Source organism: Haemorhous mexicanus, chromosome 6 (assembly GCF_027477595.1).
Source record: "Haemorhous mexicanus isolate bHaeMex1 chromosome 6, bHaeMex1.pri, whole genome shotgun sequence".
NCBI lineage: Eukaryota > Metazoa > Chordata > Aves > Passeriformes > Fringillidae > Haemorhous > Haemorhous mexicanus.
The window spans coordinates 31,507,041-31,527,535 of record NC_082346.1 but is presented as its reverse complement, the minus strand read 5'-3'; the positions used below and the strand labels follow the sequence as shown (position 1 = coordinate 31,527,535).

At 45.2% G+C, this 20,495-nt stretch overlaps 1 protein-coding gene across 4 annotated transcripts in view; it reads left to right on the top strand.

Moving 5' to 3' along the window:
* GALNT16 (polypeptide N-acetylgalactosaminyltransferase 16) overlaps nucleotides 1-20,495 on the top strand; it is a 75,455-nt gene that overhangs the window by 41,401 nt on the left and 13,559 nt on the right. For all 4 annotated transcript variants that reach the window (XM_059849692.1, XM_059849691.1, XM_059849694.1 and 1 more), the window contains exons 4-11: nucleotides 5,805-5,872; nucleotides 8,296-8,361; nucleotides 9,399-9,520; nucleotides 11,545-11,632; nucleotides 12,589-12,673; nucleotides 13,749-13,852; nucleotides 17,359-17,485; nucleotides 18,417-18,509. In XM_059849692.1, coding sequence (XP_059705675.1) covers nucleotides 5,805-5,872; nucleotides 8,296-8,361; nucleotides 9,399-9,520; nucleotides 11,545-11,632; nucleotides 12,589-12,673; nucleotides 13,749-13,852; nucleotides 17,359-17,485; nucleotides 18,417-18,509 — 753 coding nt within the window. The remainder of the gene's footprint in view (nucleotides 1-5,804; nucleotides 5,873-8,295; nucleotides 8,362-9,398; nucleotides 9,521-11,544; nucleotides 11,633-12,588; nucleotides 12,674-13,748; nucleotides 13,853-17,358; nucleotides 17,486-18,416; nucleotides 18,510-20,495) is intronic.

Genomic DNA, 20,495 nt, shown 5'->3' with positions numbered 1-20,495 from the left:
GCTCTGGGGAAAATTAGGCATTTTGCAGCAGCTAGACAAGCAGGGTGGCTGCAGTTCCCCGAGTGATAACGTCCTGCTCTTAGGATGGCCCACTAGGACAGGCCAGAGGCTTGGATTGGCATTGTGGGCGTATCTTCAAATGCAGAGTGCATCTGCAGTTAGCCGCTCTGTGTCTGCCATCTGGGGAATCATGAGCAGCAAGAAAGGGTAGCTGGGCCTGCATCCACAGGTGAGAGCAGTCTCAAGTCTCGACCAAGTGGGAGCTTGGTTTGGAAGAGTGAGGGGGGACTGAAGAGAGCCCTGTGTGCTGCTAGGTGCAGTGAGTGAGCCCTTGCTCACGGTCCCTTGCTGGTAATCAGTTTCTGAACCTGATGGCCCCCAGGTGCACCCTGGGGCTTTGCACACAGCTCCTGCTGAGCCTGCAGGACACTTGCTATCTTGTACCAGTGTCTCCTCATAACTGAGTATCAGCAGTGGCCAAATCTACCTAAGTAAATAGGTGGCACAGGGCCTGTCAGCAGCCCCAAACAGATGGAGGTTTGCAGTCATCTGTACCACAAAGTGATGTTCCAGCTGCCCTCTTCCATCACCCCCACAGAACCCAGGGATGCTCTTTTCCTTTTAGTTCCCACAGAAAAAAAAATGCCCTCTGACTTCTCTGACTTACTAAGTAATTTCTCAAAGAGTCTTTGAAACCTGCAAGCAGGCCCAGGAGCAGCCATTGAGGCTGAAGGGAGAGTGAATTGTCCTGTAGCTGTTTGAACTGATGGTATCACTAACAGGAATGCATTATTCATCATTGCCACTTCTTCCCTTGACAGTTCCTGTGGACTTAAAGAAATGTGCTATGTGAATAAAGAACAAGCTTTTTCAAGTTGGCCTCATGTCTCGAAGGCTGGGTTTCTGCCACCAAGTTTGGTGCTATTGTGTTTCCAGAGACCTGTAAATATTGCATTGACACATTTTGTCTTTTATTTCTTTAATTTTCTTTTCATTTGAACCATACAATGAGTTCTGCAGAGTCACTGTCTAGAAAATGGGCGGGCTTGTTTGGAATCATGGTGCTGCTGGGGCAGCCAGAGAAGATTTCTGCCTTTTCAGTCATAGGTCAGACAGTAAATGGGTGCTGAGAAGCCATGGTAGTGTGTCCTACTTTTTTGTGTCCTGGAAAGCCCGGAACTGGACATAGCACTTAAGATGTGGTATTACCAGTCTCTCAGATGTGGTCTCCTACAACCAGAGCCCCCAAAAAAAGGCCTTGAAAAATGGGTGACCCATCTATTCAGATTGGTCCCTGCAATGCTGCTGCCACTGGAGGACTGCTGTTGTGAGGAACTGGCTGCACTGTGCTGTGAATGGTGTAGTGGATGGGATTTCCTCCCAGACCTCTGGCTACAGCTGGGGTCCTCATTGCCAGATGGTTTACAGCCAGTGCATGTGATGGATTTACTCCTTCCTTAAATCACATCAGAAGTGTCAATAATTTATCTCTGTCTCATCAGAGATCCTGAAGGCTGAGTCCTTCTTGGGCTCTACAGTATTTGCAGTGCCACACAAGCAAGCATTGGCTAGTAGCCTTGTCTTTGAGCACTGAAGGTTTGACAACCACACACAGAGGTAAAGGTTCATGGCTGCACTGCTAGAGGAAGCATAGGCATAAGTCTGACTTACAGGTTGACACTGATGTTATAGAGAGATTTGAAAGAGCTCTTCAGGGCCTCTTCTGTAACCTGAGAGTCCCATCTTTCAGCAAAACTCATCTGAATGTGCCAGGCTGAATTACTGCTGTGAGAGTAATTGTTGTTCAAGTCACACACACAGTCAGTGCACCAGTACTGTGTAATTACTTTGCATCCCTGGCACTTTGGGATAAGTCAAGTATCAAAGGGACAGGACTGTTCTGTTCTGTTGGGTTTATGACCTGGCTGTGAGTCTGCTGAGGACCACAGTAATATTAAGCAGCAGGAAGCATAAAATTGCACTGCCTGCTTACCTGCTGACTAGTCAGGCTTGCAGCTTGTCATTATTTCTATATCTGCAAGAGCTTTCTTAAACCAGGTAGAGCATGATTATTTGGATAATTAGAATGAACCATTTGAGATGCATCTGATAAAAGTTAAATATGATTCCACTGTTATTTGGGCCTTTTCCCAAGTTCAGTTATCATGATTACACTGTGGGAATGCTATAAGAGAAATGGATGTGAAGGAGGAAAACTGATGAAAATGAGCAGCACTAAAAGCAAAATTTTCTATGTCTGAAAACATTTTTAGAGGCCTAATCTCTTGAGGTGAGTAGAAAATGTATTAGCAGTTGAAATTTTCATATGTGAGGTCTTTGCAAGTGTGGCTTTTGAGTATCTGAATTTGGGCACTCAAAAACCAGCCATAAGACTTTTGGAAATTCTAGAATGAAATACATTAAAAGGGTACTGGGATTGAACTGATCTTAAACCCAGAGGGAGCCCAGATGCACTCCCCTGAGCCAGATACCGGCTTCTTGCAAGGTAATTCAACAAAGTGGCAATGCTGGTACCAAAAAATCTTGGGAAGTGACCCAGGGGTGATACTCCTGCATCACAGGCTTATTTCAGGGTGATCTGAACGTGGAAGCTCTAGGGGCTAGATCCTGATCTGCATGCCCTTCTTGCTGAGCTCACATGCCCATGTGAACACATGGCCTTAAACACCTCTGGTAGCTCAGCAGCTGCCTTCTTCTCCCTCCTGTCTCGGTGATCTCTGCTGCTGGGTGGAAGCAACAGGAATGATGTGCTGTTGTTGCTCCTTGAGGATGGGAGAAATGTTTGTGTATGAGGGAGAGGGGGAAGAGAGGAGTGGCCTTGAAGAGGAATAACATATTCCTTCAAGTTCCCTGTTGTTTATCCCTCCTGGTCTTCAGAGGCAGCATGGGCTGCATGCCTGCCTTCTGCTGTGGGCTCCAGCCATATGCTTTCAGTGTAGAGGGAGACAACTGGTTAAAAATATCCAGCAAGAGTCTAAAGAAGGGGAATAGGGGAAAAAATGGGAAATGGCCTATCAGACAAAAGCTGTGAACATGCCAGTTCAAATGGCTTGTTGCTGGCATCCTCAGTCCTGCAGGAGATGTGTGTCAGTCAAGAGCTGCTTGCCTGCTTTGATCTCTTTTCTTTGCTAGGACATAGCTGTCACTCTCAAATCATTCACTTGCTTGGCATCCTCTTCTCCTCCAGAAACAATTGTCACTCAAAAGGCATTTGATGTGATTGATGTCTATGCATGATTAATCTTTAAGCCATACCTTCAGTCTGCTGCTGTGACCATTCTTGCAGAAGACAAAGTCCAGTGCTTTGTTGTTTGGTCCCTCTCTTTCTCTTTCTGATCTCAGAAAGTCATGATTGCAAGGACCTTTTGGTTTTGGTGCAAATGTAAAGGTGAATTGTGAGGCTCTAAGTCACTGGATTTGAACAGCTCTCAGTGGTTCAGTGCCTATGTAGAGGGCCTGTGAAAATCCTGATTAAGAGGATGCTGTTGTAATGCTAGAGCATTTGGTGTAGCATCTCATTACAATGACAATTTAAATAATGGCCAAAAAGAATATTATGTTAGAGCAAAGGGAAAAAAAGATACTCTTCTGCTAGCATCCAGAATAAACAAGATTATCTGTGAACTCGGGGTGGGGGGGGCTGGACCGAGGAGAAGAGCTCATTGGCAGTGCTGATGTCACGTTCGTGCAAGAGAATAAGGACTCTGATACTGAAAGAAGAAGGAAGCTGTGAGAAAAGGCAAAGGAGATAGGGAATCCATGAGATGAGGGGAGAACAGTCCATGTTTCTGCTGTAAAAGGCAATTGGCAGTTGGATTTTGGAATTCTAATGATAAATTTTTGTGCCTGAAAGTTTGTCATGACATTCTCTGTACCTCAGTGAGGGGAAATATTAAGATTACTGTGTTCCTTGTTAAAAAGATAGGGATGACAAAGTGCAAAGAAGATTAAGTACCTTTCCCAAGGATCTACAGCAAGTTATTGCAGAGCTGAGAGAAGAACAGGGCACTGTACAATGAGCTGTGAACTCCTCAAGAGGTGTGTTCTCTCTTCTGGGGAATCAGTGGACAGGTAAAGAAGAGAGAACAAAATGGGGCTTTTTTCCCAGTTATGTTGAGTTGAAAGACCTGAAACTTGTGGAGAAAATGTGAACATTGCCAATAGTCAAGCTAGTGTGAGAAGGTGTAGAATAGCATTTTGCAGCCATTATACTGCAGTCTGCCTGGGTTGTTTTGCATTGTGTTTGCACTGACAAGAATTTCAGTGCAGGGCAACCTTGTCTGTAAAATATGCAGGTGGTGGTTGTGCTGGGAGAAGCTGCACTTAGAATGGCACAGGAACATCTCCCCACCTCCCACCCCACCATACTAGAGGATCCAGAGAGACATGAGCCAAGAGAAGCAAATGAGATTCAGCTTTGGAAAATGCAAGCTCAGTCATCTAGGGACATGTCAGCTCAAAATACAAATACTATGAGAGGTGTATGAAGCAATGTGAATCTGAAATAGAGTGGGATGTGATACTGAGCAGCAGAACAGTCAGAATTTTGCTGTATGAGAAAGCAGAACACTCTTCCAAACCGAAGGAGCTTTGGCTCTGTATGCAAAGCCATCAGTGGTGTTACTTAACAAGATGGCAATTTATTTCTCTACACCTTCAGTCCTAAGAGTATGGGACTATACTTGTTGTCTATTTCCTATATCAAACAACAACAACAAAATCCAAAAGAGGAAAAAAGCCAGAAATTTTACTCCAGTGTTGCTCAAAAGAGCAGGTGCCACTGAAATGAGGCAGGTTGCTAGAACTAGGAGGGCAGCGTTTGCCTCTGTTTTTAGTGTTAAAATTTGTATAACTGCCCTCTTCATTGGACTGCCTAAGCATCACTGAGCAACCTTGTTGAAGGTAATGAGGACCTGCCTGTGCAGGAGGCGTTGGAGGAGGCTTGGAGGGGGAATATGCTGTGTGGTGGTAGTAAAGCAAGAGAATGATTTGAAGAAGTTCATGGAAAAAGAGTTCAAGCATTTTAAACTAATGAGACTGGTAAAGAGGTCAGAACTGAGCTGCTCAGACTCCAAAGTACCAGAATGCTTTGATGTCTGAGGAGGGCAGAAGCTTTTCTCTGATTTCCTCGTGTGTGTCCTGCAGATGCAAACTCATTGCAGACCCGAGGGTGTTACATGGTATGGTGCAACCAGCCAGAGGAAAGGGGCTGCTTTCAGCAAGTGTGGTGCTGGCTTGAAAGACAGACAAACAAAAGAAGGGAAAAAATCCAAACCCAGAATACTGACAATGCTTCCTTCCAAAGAAGGGAGTTGGTGAGAAAGCCAGAGCAGGTCACACCTGTTGCATTGAGGTAGAGCTCCTTGCTGGGGAAAGTGGCAGCTCCTTATGCCCTCCAGCAGTGATGACTTTCACCCAGAGGTTGGCAGGTGGGAATGGCCATTGGGCTGCCTTGGGGCAGGTGGTTCTCTCCATTTCACCTCTGTTTAGGGGCAGAGCATGCTGCAGCATCCTTTGCTAGCTGCCCCAGGCAAGTCTCACAGTCAGCTCCTGGCTGTGGGTCCTTGTAAGGTCTGGCTGAGCGCCACAGCTCTCTGGGATATTCTCACTTGGAGTTTGGTCCTGCCAATGAACATTGTTACAAGGGCAAGGTCACTGCTTCCACTTTACTGGAGTTTGGTATTCCTGCTGTAATGCATAGCAGAGCAGATTTCTATCAGTCCTAACATTGTCACTGTTATGGCAGCTCACAAAGTGGCTTTTTCTTTCCTGGGTCCCTGCAGCGTTCTGAACCGCACCCCTCCCAGTCTCATCCAGGAGATCATTTTGGTAGATGACTTCAGCTCAGATCGTAAGTTTGGACCTATTTCCTTTACATTTATTTCTTCCCTTCTGTTTTCCTGGTTTTTGTTTGCTCTGTTGAGGCCCCCTCCCTCACAGATTGCCTCTTGTCTGTTTGCAGGAGAAAAAGAAAAGAAAGTAAGTCTGTGTTTAATGTCCATGAATGGCAGAGACCAGAGCTTCTTCCTCTTTTTCTTTCCATTGGGTCTTCCATTTCTGTCAGCGTGGCAGATTTTGCTAGGTGGCCAGAGATCTCTGTCAGGTTTCATTATGCACCATTTGGTGAGCCATTTAGCACAGATATATATGTAGCAATGCTGTACGTGAGCAGAGCTGGTACTTACAGACCAAGAGGCAAGAAGAGGATGCAGTGGAGCATACAGAAAATTGCTGCCTGGGGTCCTGCAGACAGGCTGAAGTGAGACTGGCTGTCTGCTTCCATGTGCCTGGGACCCCAGCTGTCCCTGTGGGAAGCTGTGGCACAGTTACTGCTTTGGACAGCACCATACTTTCTTCTGCAGCTTGGCACGGGGATGGAGTGTCTACTGCATCAGTTCCACCAGAGCTGCAGACTGGAGGCTCTGGAGTCTTTCCCTCTGTACAGTTGCTCTTGCTCCTGGCTGTTGTGTAGTGGTTGTGAGGTGGTGGGCATAGAAGACTTCCCATGATGTGTTCTAGATTCAAGGACAATCTAGTTATGTACCATTTATAATGATCAATAATTACTCCTTCAGAACACTTTACAGATAGCTGTGAATGCCCACCTTGGCCTGCTGAGGTAAGGAAACAATGATATTTTGATTTTGCAGCTAAATGCTTATGTAGCTTTGGCCACAAAAAAAAAAAAACATTTTAAAGGTGGATGCTGAGATGAGGGACTTGAGTTTCTGAGGGCCTTACCGTGTGTTTTGAATAAATACCGAGCTGTGCTCAGCTGTTTAATTTCAGTGTTTCTGAGCACTTCCAACAAACAATCCTAAGTGTTCCACATTCTGCACCTAAAATTTCAGTTCTTAAGGGGCAAAGTGTTCCAGATCAACAGTGATGGATTTCTGGTACCTGTTCTGCACAGGGTTCAACCATAAGCTCCCATTTAGGCTCTTCAGTAAATAAAAAGATTTTTAAAAGCCTCCATCCTGTCACAGCTCTTATTTTTAACCTGGCAGCTGGATATTTGTGGATATAGCTACTTCCCTGAGACATGTTCATGGAGGCACTTCAGCTTTAATGCTTCAATACCTGCCTCAGTTTCTCCAAATATACTGAGAGTTTGTCATCTCTGGCAAGTATCTTCAGGCAGAGCCATGTGCTCCGCTCCTGCAGAGTGAACGACTGAATAAGGTTTCTCATACCTGAACTTGTGACTTGGCCAAGATAAGAGCATTGCCTTCCCTTGTAGCAGAGTTCCACCAAAGTCTTCATGCTCTATAATTCAGAGCACCTGCCACTTCCCTTTTATGATGCAGCATCTGCCAAAGTGCCAACATAAGAGCAGTATTTCAGATTGCACAGGTCCTTGAGAATGGAAGTGCTTGTACAGGAACGTGCTAAGAGGTATGCTTTGGCTAAGGGCCTTTGCATTCTCCCCAGAGTGTTTAGCGTGTGGGAAGATGACAGCAGGAAAGAGGGGGCATGAGACATATAAAGGAATATGGAATAAGCAGGGAAATTGGGGTGAATTTGATGGAGCAAGAATAAAGAGCAAGTTAGAAATTGCTGTTCCTATGACATCTGCTAGGGCGGGAATAGAGAGGGTGACAGAGAACTAAAGACTCGGTGCTCATTGGTGTCTGGCTGGAGGAGGTAAATGTTCCTCTCCCTCATATTCCCTAGGTAATGGAAAAGAGGGATGCCAGGAGTTTCTAGCAAGCTGCCAGCAAAGCCCTTGGTCAGGCATCCATGTGTCAATGTGCTGGTGTCTCCAAGGAAGCAGGTCGCATCCTAGGGGCATTTATTAAATAAAATCAAGGGGAAATTGCCCTGAGAGCAAATGGCAGGTGATGCCCAGATGAGCCACTGAAGGCAAAGAGAGCAGATAAGATCACTTTGTTACAGAACTCTCTTTTCCTTGGCACTTTGGTGATTTGCAGTCCCGCTTCCCTGTGTTCCCTCCTTTTCATTAGCGCCCAATGCCATGCTGCCAGCACATGCCCCATTGTTCTTGTGAAATGCTGAGCAGGGGAGATGGAGGCCTGGCTGCTCAGAGGATTGGGAAACATGGGCTCAGCTGCTAAGGAGGACAGCAAGCAGGCAGTGCTCCTCTGTGTACTCTATAGACAACAGGATTGAGGCCATCACACTGATTAATGTGGTGTTAAGTGAAAGCAGAATTTCCCCTCCCATGGAGAAGCAGGAGGACAGTTAATTGGGGCTCTCTGTTGAAGCCAAATAATTCATGTATGTGTACTAAATGTCTTTTTTGCCTTCCCCAAGCTGAGGACTGCCAGCTCCTTACCAAGATCCCAAAGGTGAAGTGTCTACGAAACACCCATCGAGAAGGTGAGTGTGGAAAGCTTTCTAAATACAAAGATCTTGCCTATTTTTCCACATGATCCTGGTTGCCTCCCAGCTGCTTACAGCTGTTGTTTCTTATAGTTAGAGTTTGTTTTTCAGTATAAGCATTTGGAAGTTCTGTGGGGGGAGAATACAGCTTATCAACTCTCAGGCTTCAGGGGTCTCATGTAATACTTAAATAATGAGAAGTGGTGTCCAGAGGCCTTGGCTGGATCACATTTTAAGATCTTTATGAATAAAGATCCAGATGTAAGTCTCGTCCTTTTAAACACAAGCTAACTCTTACAGTTTCAAGTGCAAGATAAGCTGTGTAGGAGGCATGGGAGAAGGAAAACCAATCATGTCTCTATCATAAAGAGATACAATTAAGGAAGGTTTTTCTCATCATCATACATAAATGACTTCCCAGCTGCTCTTTAGTTTGACCCACATGTGCTGGCTTATTTTTAAAGCTGTCAGTGCACAGCAGGTTTGGAGCTAGGATCTAGAAGGAGAGACAAAAATCACTTTAGTTCACAAAGAGCATCCCACACAGTGGGATGGTCTGTAAGAAAGTAAGGAGTCATCTGAGAGCCAGGCTGGTATCTCTGCAGGGCAGAATAAAAGACAAATGGGAATAAAGCAGATAAGCAGTAAGGAAGGCAAAAAGCAAAGAGAAGAATTTGGCCATGGGGAATTGGTGATGGAGGCAGCAGGGTGCTCAAAGGGAGAGTGAGTGAGCAGGCAGCAGCCAGGTGTCTGTGGGGAAGGCTGGAAGGGAAGAGCAAGGAGCCAGGTGGAAGTTCTGTGTCATGGGCAGAAGTGACAGGATAGGTCATTCATTGTGTGCTGGGAGCGCTCATCTGACTGTCCCCAGGGTATGCCCTGCTCTAAAGCTGCTCTCTGCTCCTGATGGAGATGTGGTATAGGAGAATCACCTGCTCTTTCCCTGCAATGGCCACACAAAGTATTTTTTCTGAAGGAGGCTCAAATGTTTCCTTTCCTAACCTTCCTGCTCCTTTGCTGTCCTTTTCTCCTGGCAGGGCTGATTCGCTCTCGGGTGCGAGGAGCTGAAGTGGCAGCTGCTGACATCCTCACCTTCTTGGACAGTCACTGTGAAGTCAACAGCGAGTGGCTGCAGCCAATGCTTCAGAGAGTGAAAGAGGTGAGCACCATGTCCTGCTCTGGGATGGATGGAGCTGGCCTGGCCTGTGCTGTTGGATCCTCTGCCCTCCAATGCCTCAGCAGAACTGGTGAGAACAAGCCTGCCAAGGTACTCCTCAGGCAGGCTGTTACAGAAGAAGGTACAGCCTGAGCTAGATGGGCGAGAGATCCCTCCCTGATGGGATTTTGTTCTGCCGGTGTGACAAGGCAGGAGGTGCAGAGATGGGATGCAATGCTGAATGCTGGAACCACCAACTTGTACCTCCTGTCTCTTGCAGGCATTGTGCTTCCTCATCCTGTTCACCTGTATGTAGGACAGCCCCTTGGGCAGCATACATTGTGCAATTTTTCCATGGTTTCCATCTCCCCTGCTGCTGGACCCTCCCCTCTGCCTTGTCACTGACTAATTTTTCCTTCTATTAATGTTCCCACTGAGCTGCCACCATACATCACCTGCATGCAGGCAGCTTCCTGTCACAGAGAAGCTGCTTGTGACTGCAGGGATGTCCCCTTTGATGGTTCACTTGGCAAAGGATTGATGGAAGGCTGGAAGAATGAAAACGAGGCAGAAATATTAGCAGCTGTCACCCTGACTGCACTGCAGAGCTGGAGGGAGAGATGATACAGCTCTGCTGTAAGAAAAGGCAGGGGAGAGGTGGTGGGAGAGGTCCTGCTTGCAAGTGGCTGGGATTTTTCCCCTCTGAAAAGGATCCCATGAAGTAATGGGCCTTAGGACAAGGGGTGAAGGCTTTAATGATGCTTTGTAAGCATGTCTGATTAGCTTAATATGAGGGAGCAGAAGGAGGTGAAACTTCAGAATTGATGAATTAAAAGCTGCTTTTTATTCTTGTTCAATAAGGCCCATAAATGTTTACTTGTTGGTCTTTAAGTCAAGCTGCAGCACCAGCACAGGGGTTCCTAAGCAGAAAGAACCTCACTCATTTCTTTAGGGAAAGATCTAAAATGCAAAAGCCTATGTGCTAGCTCTAGTATACAAATTTTTTAGTGAGCAGATTTCAAGGCAACCTATTTCTGATCTACTTTCTACATTTCTGATGTACATCCTATTATAGATTTCAGTCTTGCCCTAGCCAGTCCTGGCACTGATTGATTGGAATAATGGCTGGCACACCTGGCTGCCAGGTGGGTGCTGGAGTCTCAGGCTGGGCAGACACACTCTGGCTGGGCCAGCATCACAGCTCAGAGGGGAAAAAACATGAATCCTCTTACCAAGGCTGTCCCATCCTAGCCAAGTGTGGTAGATCATGAGGAACTATTGCAAGGCACAAAATGAAGGTTTGATAGGAAAGGCATGGATGCTGGCAGCTGTCCAATAACAAGGTGCTGTTTCTGACATTGCCAGCTCGGTTTCATCTTACATGGCAGCTGTCACAACACTGTGACAAGGATGAGGCCCTGTCTCATGATGTTGAAAAATGTTCAATTTCTATGTACTAGAAGGATTGCAAAAGAAAACTGCAAATGTCTATATGCCTTAATGGCAATTAAGTACTCACAATATCTTGATATTATAATGTATACAATGTGTCATATGTATTATAAAGTTTGCACTATGAATCTTGATGTGGGGTCTTGATTCATAGTACTTCTTAGGAAATGCTTTATTCGGGCTTTGATAATTTCTAGGCTGATGTTAATGAGCTAATTCAAGGATGGCTGAGCAGAAGGTGTGCTGTCAGTAGATATCAAAAGCAAGCACAAAACCCTTGGGACAGTGATTGATGCCCTGTGACTTGGGCAGGAAATAAAGAGCTGCTTCTTAGCAGCATCCCTAGGTGCTGGAGTCTGACTCCATTCCCCACATCCATGGCGTGCAGCTGACTGGTACCCACCATCTCCATGTTTGGATTTAGTGGCCACAGATCCCTTGCACAGCTACCAGAACCACATTGGAGAAACCAGACAAAGATTTACACATGCAACTTTGTGTTTCCTGATCTCTGACAGCTTTGCTGGACATTCAAGAAAGCCTGACCCCTTTTTTCCCCCCTTTCTCTCTCTCAGGATTATACCCGAGTGGTGAGTCCAATCATTGATGTTATCAGCCTGGATAATTTTGCCTACCTGGCAGCATCAGCAGATTTGAGGGGAGGTGGGTATAATGAATGGCTTATGTAAATTAGACCTGAGGGATGGTGCATGATAAATAAGTTGTGCTGTCTTCAGCTTTCCAAGAAAATAGAGTGATGATCTTTCTGAGGGGTTATCTGTCCCTTTTTCTCTGCAACTTGCCAAGTCAGATCTTTTGAAGAGTTAGAACAAAACTCAACTAGTGTTTTCCTCTTGACCTTGAATCACTGTCATAAGCAGTTTCAGGACTTAGTTAATTGATTAAATATCTCACTGTGTCCTCACTATGCTGCATGTACACTGGAGTCTGACAGGCACTTCCAGTTGCTGCTTTGATCTGCCAGGCTATCTCGTGGCATCTGCTGAAAAGCATTTACACCTTTCCCCTCACAGCTGAGCCCCCTGCAGCTGTTCCTGTGTTCACCCCACTTCCTGGTGCCCTTCTGCATCTTTTATAGCTGGGGCTCACTTCTGCACTGCTTGCCAGCCAAAGGCTATCTGTTCTTTGGCTACCCTTAACAATGGTATAAAGTTAGTGACTCTGCTGTGCTCTGCTACCCACCATGGGCCATCTGTAAGTACATAGTAGTCTTGAAAGACATGGTGGGTACAGTGATCTGCAGGCCTTTTTTGCCCGAATATATCACATCCTACAAAGTCCTTGATTCAAGCCTCATAACTCTGGCAGACAGGGTTTGCCTTTGGTAGAACAAACTGGCTAGAATAGAATTACATCTCAGCCTGGCAACACTCTCCTGAAGGTGTGGAGTGAAGTTGAGGAGAGATCTGTAATGCCAAGACAGAAGCTGGAGAGGTCTACATTAGGATAGGCTATTGCCATTTTGGGAAGACTGTGAGGGAGGTCAGGGAAGGAACATAGGGGCAGCCTGTGATATAACAGTGCAGACTACCACTGAAAGATATTAGTACTGTTTTTACAATAAGAAAACCAATTTGGCATGTCTTTTTCCTTTTCAGGGTTTGACTGGAGCCTTCATTTTAAGTGGGAACAGATTCCTATAGAGCAGAAGATGTCCAGAACAGACCCAACTCAGTCTATAAGGTACACTCTGACACATGGGGTGCACTTCTCCAAATACCTTTACTAAGCCTTCACCAGTGTGGCAGGGAGAGTACAGGGACTGCCTTGCTGAGGACAAAATGCCCCAGTGTTGATGATGTTGATGATGTTGATGATGTTGATGATGACAAACTCTTCATGTTGTTTTCTGAATGCACTGAGGTCTATACCCTAAATGTGAGAGTACTGCTCTCTGAATATTGTAAGAATAGTGATTATTTACTGTCATCAACACATCAATAATCACTATTCTCTACAAGCCACCTCTTCTTATGTATGTTTGCTCTTGTGTTCTCCCTAACTCAACACTCTGAATGCCTCAGAAATCACTTTGGGGTTTTTTAAATTAACCTCCATCTTTCAGATGAAAACTTAAAGAATGGAGCAGATAAACAGTCATCCTGCATGTGTAAAGCAGATCAGAAAACTGAATCTTACCTAGTAATGTGGGCATAGAATTACTCCCACCTACTAAATCTGCATGTCCATGGACAAAAGAGATTCTGTTGGCTGGAGCAGTTGTTGCCAACCTCACTGCAGGGTACGTGGCTCTGAGACAGGTAGAATGTAACAGATCCTGATACGAAGAGTTATGGTGCTTGTCTGCATAGGCAGAGACAGCTCCCTGTTTGTAATAGAAAAGTATTATTTAATTCCTCAGTGTAATTTGTGAGCCTCTGTTTTGCACTCCAGAGGCAACCGGCTTGCTAACAGCAGAGCAGTACATGCAGCAGCCTGTCACACCATGTCTAATTGGTGAACACAGTCATCAAACAGTGCCCATCATTCCTGCACACTGTGCATATTTGTATAAATGCAAAAGACACAGCATTACTCTTGTAGTGCTTGCAAGACCATCTAACAAAGGCATGAGGATGATCTAGTGAGAAGCATCTCAGAAACCTGCAGCAGGCTCACGTTCCAGTTCTACTGTTTTTCTCTTTTAAATGAGGTATGACTTGTCATGCCTGGACAAATTGTCTGCCCTTTAAAATTAGGTTTGTGGGGCTACATATATGTGTGATTATTTTTTCTGGATTTCTCTTTTCTCTTCCAGAACCCCTGTCATAGCAGGAGGCATCTTTGTGATTGACAAGTCCTGGTTTAACCACCTGGGAAAATATGATACTCAAATGGACATCTGGGGAGGAGAGAATTTTGGTAAGTTTAGGATGTTTCAAGGGAATGACACACTAATGCACAACTGCTTCCCAGTCTTCATTGCTTAGCAGAGCTTTTTTTTTTGTGAGAGGTCTGATCAGCATGTCAGTGTAAGGTTAGGGTCGTGGTCAGGTAATCCCCAAGGGGGTCAGAGCTGTATCACTGTCAGCATAAAGTGTGTGTGCTCAGGGCTACACTCTCCTGCAGGCATGTGTGCTATTATACACGAGCTTCCACAGGACAAGAAAGAAAGAGGAGCCTCCTGTTGTTTAAATTGTTGCTTGTTTTTGGAGAATATTCCTCCAGTTCTTCACATGACATTCTGTGTTGCTCCAGCTTTGAAGTGGGTAGCCACGCCTGCAGCCTCTTCTTAGACCTGTTCCTCTCTTGCAGATAAATCTGAATTGCTCTCTCAGCTTGAGAGAGCTGAGGTCAGAGAGATATTTTTCCTAATTAAACAAGCCTCTTTGTAAATGGAATTTGGTTACAAATAGACTCAGAATGCAAACATTTAGAAGCAGACTAGGGTATCACAAACATCTGAGGAATTCAGAGGCCCAGTGTAGTCTGTCAACTCACATGCTGTTTTAGGGCATGGTGCTTAAACCCATCTCCTTGCACTGAACAGTGGCACAGATATGCCAGGCATCTCTCTTGGCCCTGTGTGAAGGGATGCTGCAATGTCACCAGGTGTTAATGACAAAAGCAAGATGAGTTTTACAGAGAGGTTCATGAAGACCTCAAGTATTTGGGGCATTAATTTAGAAATGGTGAAGATGGAGCTCAACTTAAGTAGGTTTCTCTGTAGCTAACACTGAAAAAAAAATCTGTTTCTATAGATTCCATAAATGTCACAGATATGTAAATAAAACCTTTCAAAGAAGGATTTGTATGGTGTTTCCTAGCACCTGGAGAACCAATTAGAAAGAATGAAATAGTCAGGAAGAGGAAACCTTTGTTTCTCTGAACACAGCTGGGAGAGCTGTCTCTTTCTGAGGTGCTTTCTAAAACCTTTAAATAATATTTTAGGCTGATAATAGACTCTCAAGGTACCACATTTTAAAAACAAAATATCTAATAACGAGAGCTCTGTTTTCCCAGATCTTGACTCAGTTTTATGATATTCTTTATATTAAAAAGAGATATGAAATAGTGTGCACATTGGAATCTCAGCAGTCCTAGTAGCATCAGCTAAGCACTGTGGCAGAAGTCACAGGAAGCCTTTACCCAGGCATGAAGATCCCCTCCCTTATGTCCCTCAGGAGCAGAGCCAAACTCAGCTGCTTGCCATCACTAGCCCTGCCCTGGCTGCAAAGCCAGCTACTTGGCCATGCTGCCAGCCTCTGAGCTGTGACTGTGTAAAAGCTGTAGACCCCAAAGATGGAGAAGGAATATTTCTTAAGGCTTTTCTCTGTCTGCTTCTGCCCACCTGGGAGTCCAGTGCAGTAGTTTGGTCCATATGTCAGTAGCATGATGCTAAGGAGAGCTCTCTGCCATAAGTATCAGTAAATTATTTGCATGCTCACAGCCATTCTTCTATATAGAGCTGATCAAAACCACAGAATCGCTCCGCAGAATTTGTTTAATTCTCCTTGAAATAGCTCTTGTAAAGCTTGGCAGTGGCTGGGCCAGGCTGTATGTGACTCAGCCACATGTACAGGGGCTTGCAAGTTTTGCCTTGTTAGGAGATTTTTCTGTAAATTCAGTGTCCCCTGTCACTTGTCCCTCATCCTCCATCAAGTCTGTTGCTGCTGAAAGCATAGGGATAGAAACCAATCTGGATTTGATAACAAAATGTATTAATTTTCCTTGAAGAATTCACAATGGTTAATTTAACCTCTTAAAAACCAGTTTACCATACTTAATTGAAAACTGGATTTTCTGATCAAGGAAAAATATTGATAATGTTCTGATGAGTGGGAAGGGACTGTTTGAATTAGGTCCTCATTTGTAGATGAGATGAGAGAGTGGTGCTGTCTAAGATGGTGTGAGAAATCCTCTGTTTGGAAATGGACATCACTTTCAAGTTACACGTGCCAGACTGAGAGTTCTGGTTTTGTTGTAAGCCACAGTGAGTCAGAAGCTCATTCCAGGAGAGCAGATGTCAGCTGGACACATCACCAGACAGAAACTTATGTCTTGGGTTTTTTTTTCATTTGTTCAATCCTAAAACGCTTCCTCTCTTCAAATCTGGAACTCCCTGTTAAAAAGAATCTGAAAATAATTAGCTCTGAATAAGAGTCAGGAGAGAAAAGCACTAGTAAGAAATACTACAAAATGCAGTCCAATCAAGTGAGGTCTTTTACTGGGAAGCTGCATTAGATGCACTATCTCCCCCCACCCTGCAACTCACTGTTTGAACTACCTCTCAGTATGCAGAGAGGAAAGCTATGGAGAAAGATGAAGGTTGGGAAGATGTTAGTGTGTGTATGTGGTTTCAAACATCTGTTAGATCTGGACACATAATTTCTTTTTAATTTCTAAGCATTGGAGCTGCATAAATTGGGCATTACTGGAGGGAGATCCAAGCTGAGTAAAGTTTTTGAAGTAATCAGTCTATACATTATGAAGCCCCCTTGGTAAAGACTACCAAACCACAGCTAATTTTCATTTTCCTTCTTCCTTCTCTTTTCATCACCACATGAGTTGAAAGTGGAAAACCCCTCTGGTGTGGCCGTGATTAAAAGAGTGAGGACAGACCCAAAAGCTTGAGCAAGGTCACATACCTTCTGTGATGCAAATAAGTTCCAGCACATCAAAGCTCCATGCTCTTCCAATCCTTTAGCAAAATATTGAATCTAGCTTCAGGATAGGGTGGATTTTTTCAAGTAGCAGGATTCTCTCTGTATTTTCATAGTCATACTATGTGAGACTGGTGTCTGCTCAGAGCAGTTCCCCCAGCAGAGGCAACTGCAACACAGTCAGTTGTTCTAGTTCATTAGTACCAAAATGAGAAGAAGGAGCTATTGTAAGGTGAATAACATATAGGTATGAGGGGAGAGGGCTTAGCTCTAGACATTGACTCCCTATACCCTCATCTTGTTCTGTTCTTTTCCCTTGTCTTCTAAACTCCCTTTCTTCCTCACATTATTTGCTTTACAGAGTAAATTCTTCCTTTCTAATTCCATCTGTGTGCAGGGATGAGAGTAACAAAGTCCAAGACAGGGGCTGTGTGTGGGAGTGGTCTCAATCTGTTGCCAAATGCCATTCTGAGGGCCTGACATCCTGAGCAACCTTGAAGACCTTGTCTCAATTCAGTGAGACACCAACGCAAAGGTGTCTCACTGAAATGAGACCGAAGAGGAGCAGGACTGGAGAAGGCTTGGAAGTCCCTGAGCTGCAATGGTTGCCTCCCTTTTAACAAAGGGAGGACAGTTTCTCTGCTCTCACCATGGCATTGCTTTCCCTGATTTTACTGCTGCAGGCAATACAACTAGAGCAGAAGGGCAAGAGAATTGCCCTTCTCGGAACTGTTGCAGCTGTATGACTCTTGGGGTCTCTTCCAGAGCTCTCTTTCCGAGTGTGGATGTGCGGTGGCAGCTTGGAGATTGTTCCCTGCAGTCGAGTGGGACACGTGTTCAGGAAGCGCCATCCCTACGACTTCCCCGAGGGCAACGCGCTGACTTACATCAAGTAGGTGTTGGGGAGTTCCTGGCAGCAGCCAGGCCACCTTCCTGTTGGGCATGTCTAAATAAGTCTGAAATCTTTGTTGTGCTCTTCCCTGGTAATGGAGAACAGCTTGTGGCTGAGCATCTGTTCTCAAGGGAAGGATGAGTTGCTGTTTTCTGTGAACAAAACCTGTTCCCTTCTCTGTTGTTGGTATTAGTGTCTCTCATTCCTTCTCAGTGTCTGGTGAGGAGCATGGGTAGCAGGATGCCAGAGAGACACCCTGGCCATTCACACATGCTGCCCTGTGACGTGTGTGGGGGTATCAGCAGCCCTTGGGCATCTCTGTTGTCTCTGAGCTGTACATGCTCTAAGATAAACCCTGAGGACAACTTCTGCTGCAGGACAGATGAGAAGAGAGATTAGATTAAGTGCTTGACAATGAAAGTGGTCAAGCACTGCTTCAGGGCTGCAGAGAGATGGTGAAATCTCCATCAATGGACATTTCAAAACTCAACCAGTCAAGACCCTGAACAACATGACCTAATGTGAGGCTAGTCTGATTTGGACAGGAGGTTAGAGGTTAGACAGAGCTGCTTTCCAAGCTGAATTATCCCATAACGTTATTCAAATCTGGGAAAAGGGATACTGTAAATGAGTGTGATGGTGACAGTCAGGCCCGGTGTCTCTGCTGAGGAAGTATGTGTGAAAAAGTCATGGTAAACAATGGCTAATAAATTTTTAATTTCTGAAGTGTCATTCCAAGGCTTTGTAGTCCTAACACAATCAATCTCTACCCATGCATACTGCCTACTCAGTTCTGTGTTTGGGACTGTCCCCCACCACCTGCTGGCAGACAGGCCTTGGGTCTGCCCACCCAGTGCCTGCTCCTGGGAGGGCGGGGAGGGCAGGTTCTGCAGCAGAGCCTCTCCTCAGCACAGCATCTCTCCCCCTGCAGGAACACCAAGCGCACAGCAGAGGTGTGGATGGATGAGTACAAGCAGTACTACTACGAGGCCCGGCCCTCGGCTATTGGCAAGTCCTTTGGAAGGTAAGCTGCCCCAGACCTTGGTGGGAGGGCTCTGCTAAACCCCTTGGTAGCAAGAAATAGTTTTTAGGTCTTCTCTGAGGCTAAGTGAGAGAAATAAAGGTGCTCTGAATGCCTGCCTTGCCAGGGAGGTTGTAGCTTGAGTGTCTGGCTAATGAGGTTTGCTTCTAATTCACTTAATTTTTTCCCCTGTAACACTGCATAAATCATTTGTTAGCAGGAGGCCAAAGGGATCTGTAATGAAATTAAAAGACCAGACATTTGAAGTGGCTAGACAGGAATATTTTTCGATCACAGCATGCAGCTGTTGGGGAAATGTGAGCTGTATCCTGAGCTCGAGTTGAAGTTCCTGTGCAGATGGAGAATCCCAGGGCAAGCGTGGCTGGCTGGCACATGGGGCATGTTGCACTTGGTGCACTCCCACTTTCCTGATGGATGGAGGGTAGTTTGTCTGGTTTGTAGGGCAGGAGAGAGCATGGCTGATGGTAAGATTTAGAAACACAATTTGCAGAATTGTGCTTCTTACAGCACCTTTGCTAAAGCTGTTTTCAGGCCACACAGAATTCATTGTTATCAGCTTAACAGTTCTCTGTGACCCAGAAATCGATGATGGACACCAAAGCTGGGATGAGAGGAGAGCTTGCTGTCTGTGCTCTCAAACTCCTATGGCTCCCAAATAAATGTAAAAATCCCAGGAGTGCTGCATTTCTGTGGGTTTATCTGCCTGTGAACAAAAGGCTATTGTTGTATCAGTGTAGGGACTTGGTAAATGTGGTTGTATCTCAAATGTGTAGCTGTTTGCACAGGATAATGATGCATCTCCTACTTATTTATGACAACCAGATCACTTTTCTTGCTGTACACTTTGCTTTATTATCATGATGCATTACATATCTTCATAAAAATAGCTTTGCCTACCTAATTTATCAGCCCTTGAGCTGACTGCAGCAGCTGGACTGGCACCACATAGCAAGGAACCCTGCTGCTTGTGAAGGAAACAGACTATTGCATATTGTGTGTGGATATATTGCTCATGTGTTTTAGTGGCAAAATCTGCAGTTCTTGTTTGCACAGACTTCCTAGTGACTTTACAGGTGGCACTGGTTGAAAAAAGCTGGAGCAGAGCATAAGACTTTGACTTCAGGCAATTTCCTGTAGTAACAGCTCTGTGAACCTGCATTAAATCTAGATTTTAGAGTGCAAATGCCTTTGACACCATCACTGACAATTGGCCCTAAAATGGACCCTCCTTCCCCTCAATTCTGGTGTGGATATGAAATCTCAGAATGTTCCCCTGAGGTATGTGGCCTCATGTATATGTACAGTGGCCTCTGTGGGCTGAGGATGGAGAGGTACACGGGTACCACTGAAATTCCTTCCCAACACACAAATGCAGTGTTATAGCTTAAAGACAAGACTTCCTGGTCTCACTGCTCAGTAGGACTGCTGGAGGGAAATCCTCTTCTTCAGCCAGCTAAAGCCAAACAAATCAGCAGTGGGAGGACTGCCACAGCAGACAGCTACTGAGATGTTGAGTTAATCTCCCCTTTTTCCAGACTGCTTAAGAACAAATAATTAAGTTCTTCAGGTCTCAGTTCTCAAACCTGAGCCTAGACCTGCTCCCATGAGCTAGAGACACGCTTTAGCACACACAAATTAATCATCTGTATGTACCTGAGCACAAACATTTTCTGGGCCTTTACAGCAGATGATTGTTGTGCAGGTTTCATGGTATGCCTCTACAGGGGCACCCAGGGGCACAAACACTTTCCTGATCTTACAGCAGTTTTACTGCAATGTATTATTTAACAAGGTAGGACCTGGGCCCTGCCATTGCTCTGAGCCAAAGGAAGTGCAAGAGCAGCTCTCTGAAGGTGTTTGTTTTCCATTTCTATTTCCTGCCACTTGCCTCTCTCCTTGTCTTCACCTCGGGTCACTGCTAGTGCTCTGAACGCAGCAACAGTTACATGGGAGAATGAGTAATGGCAA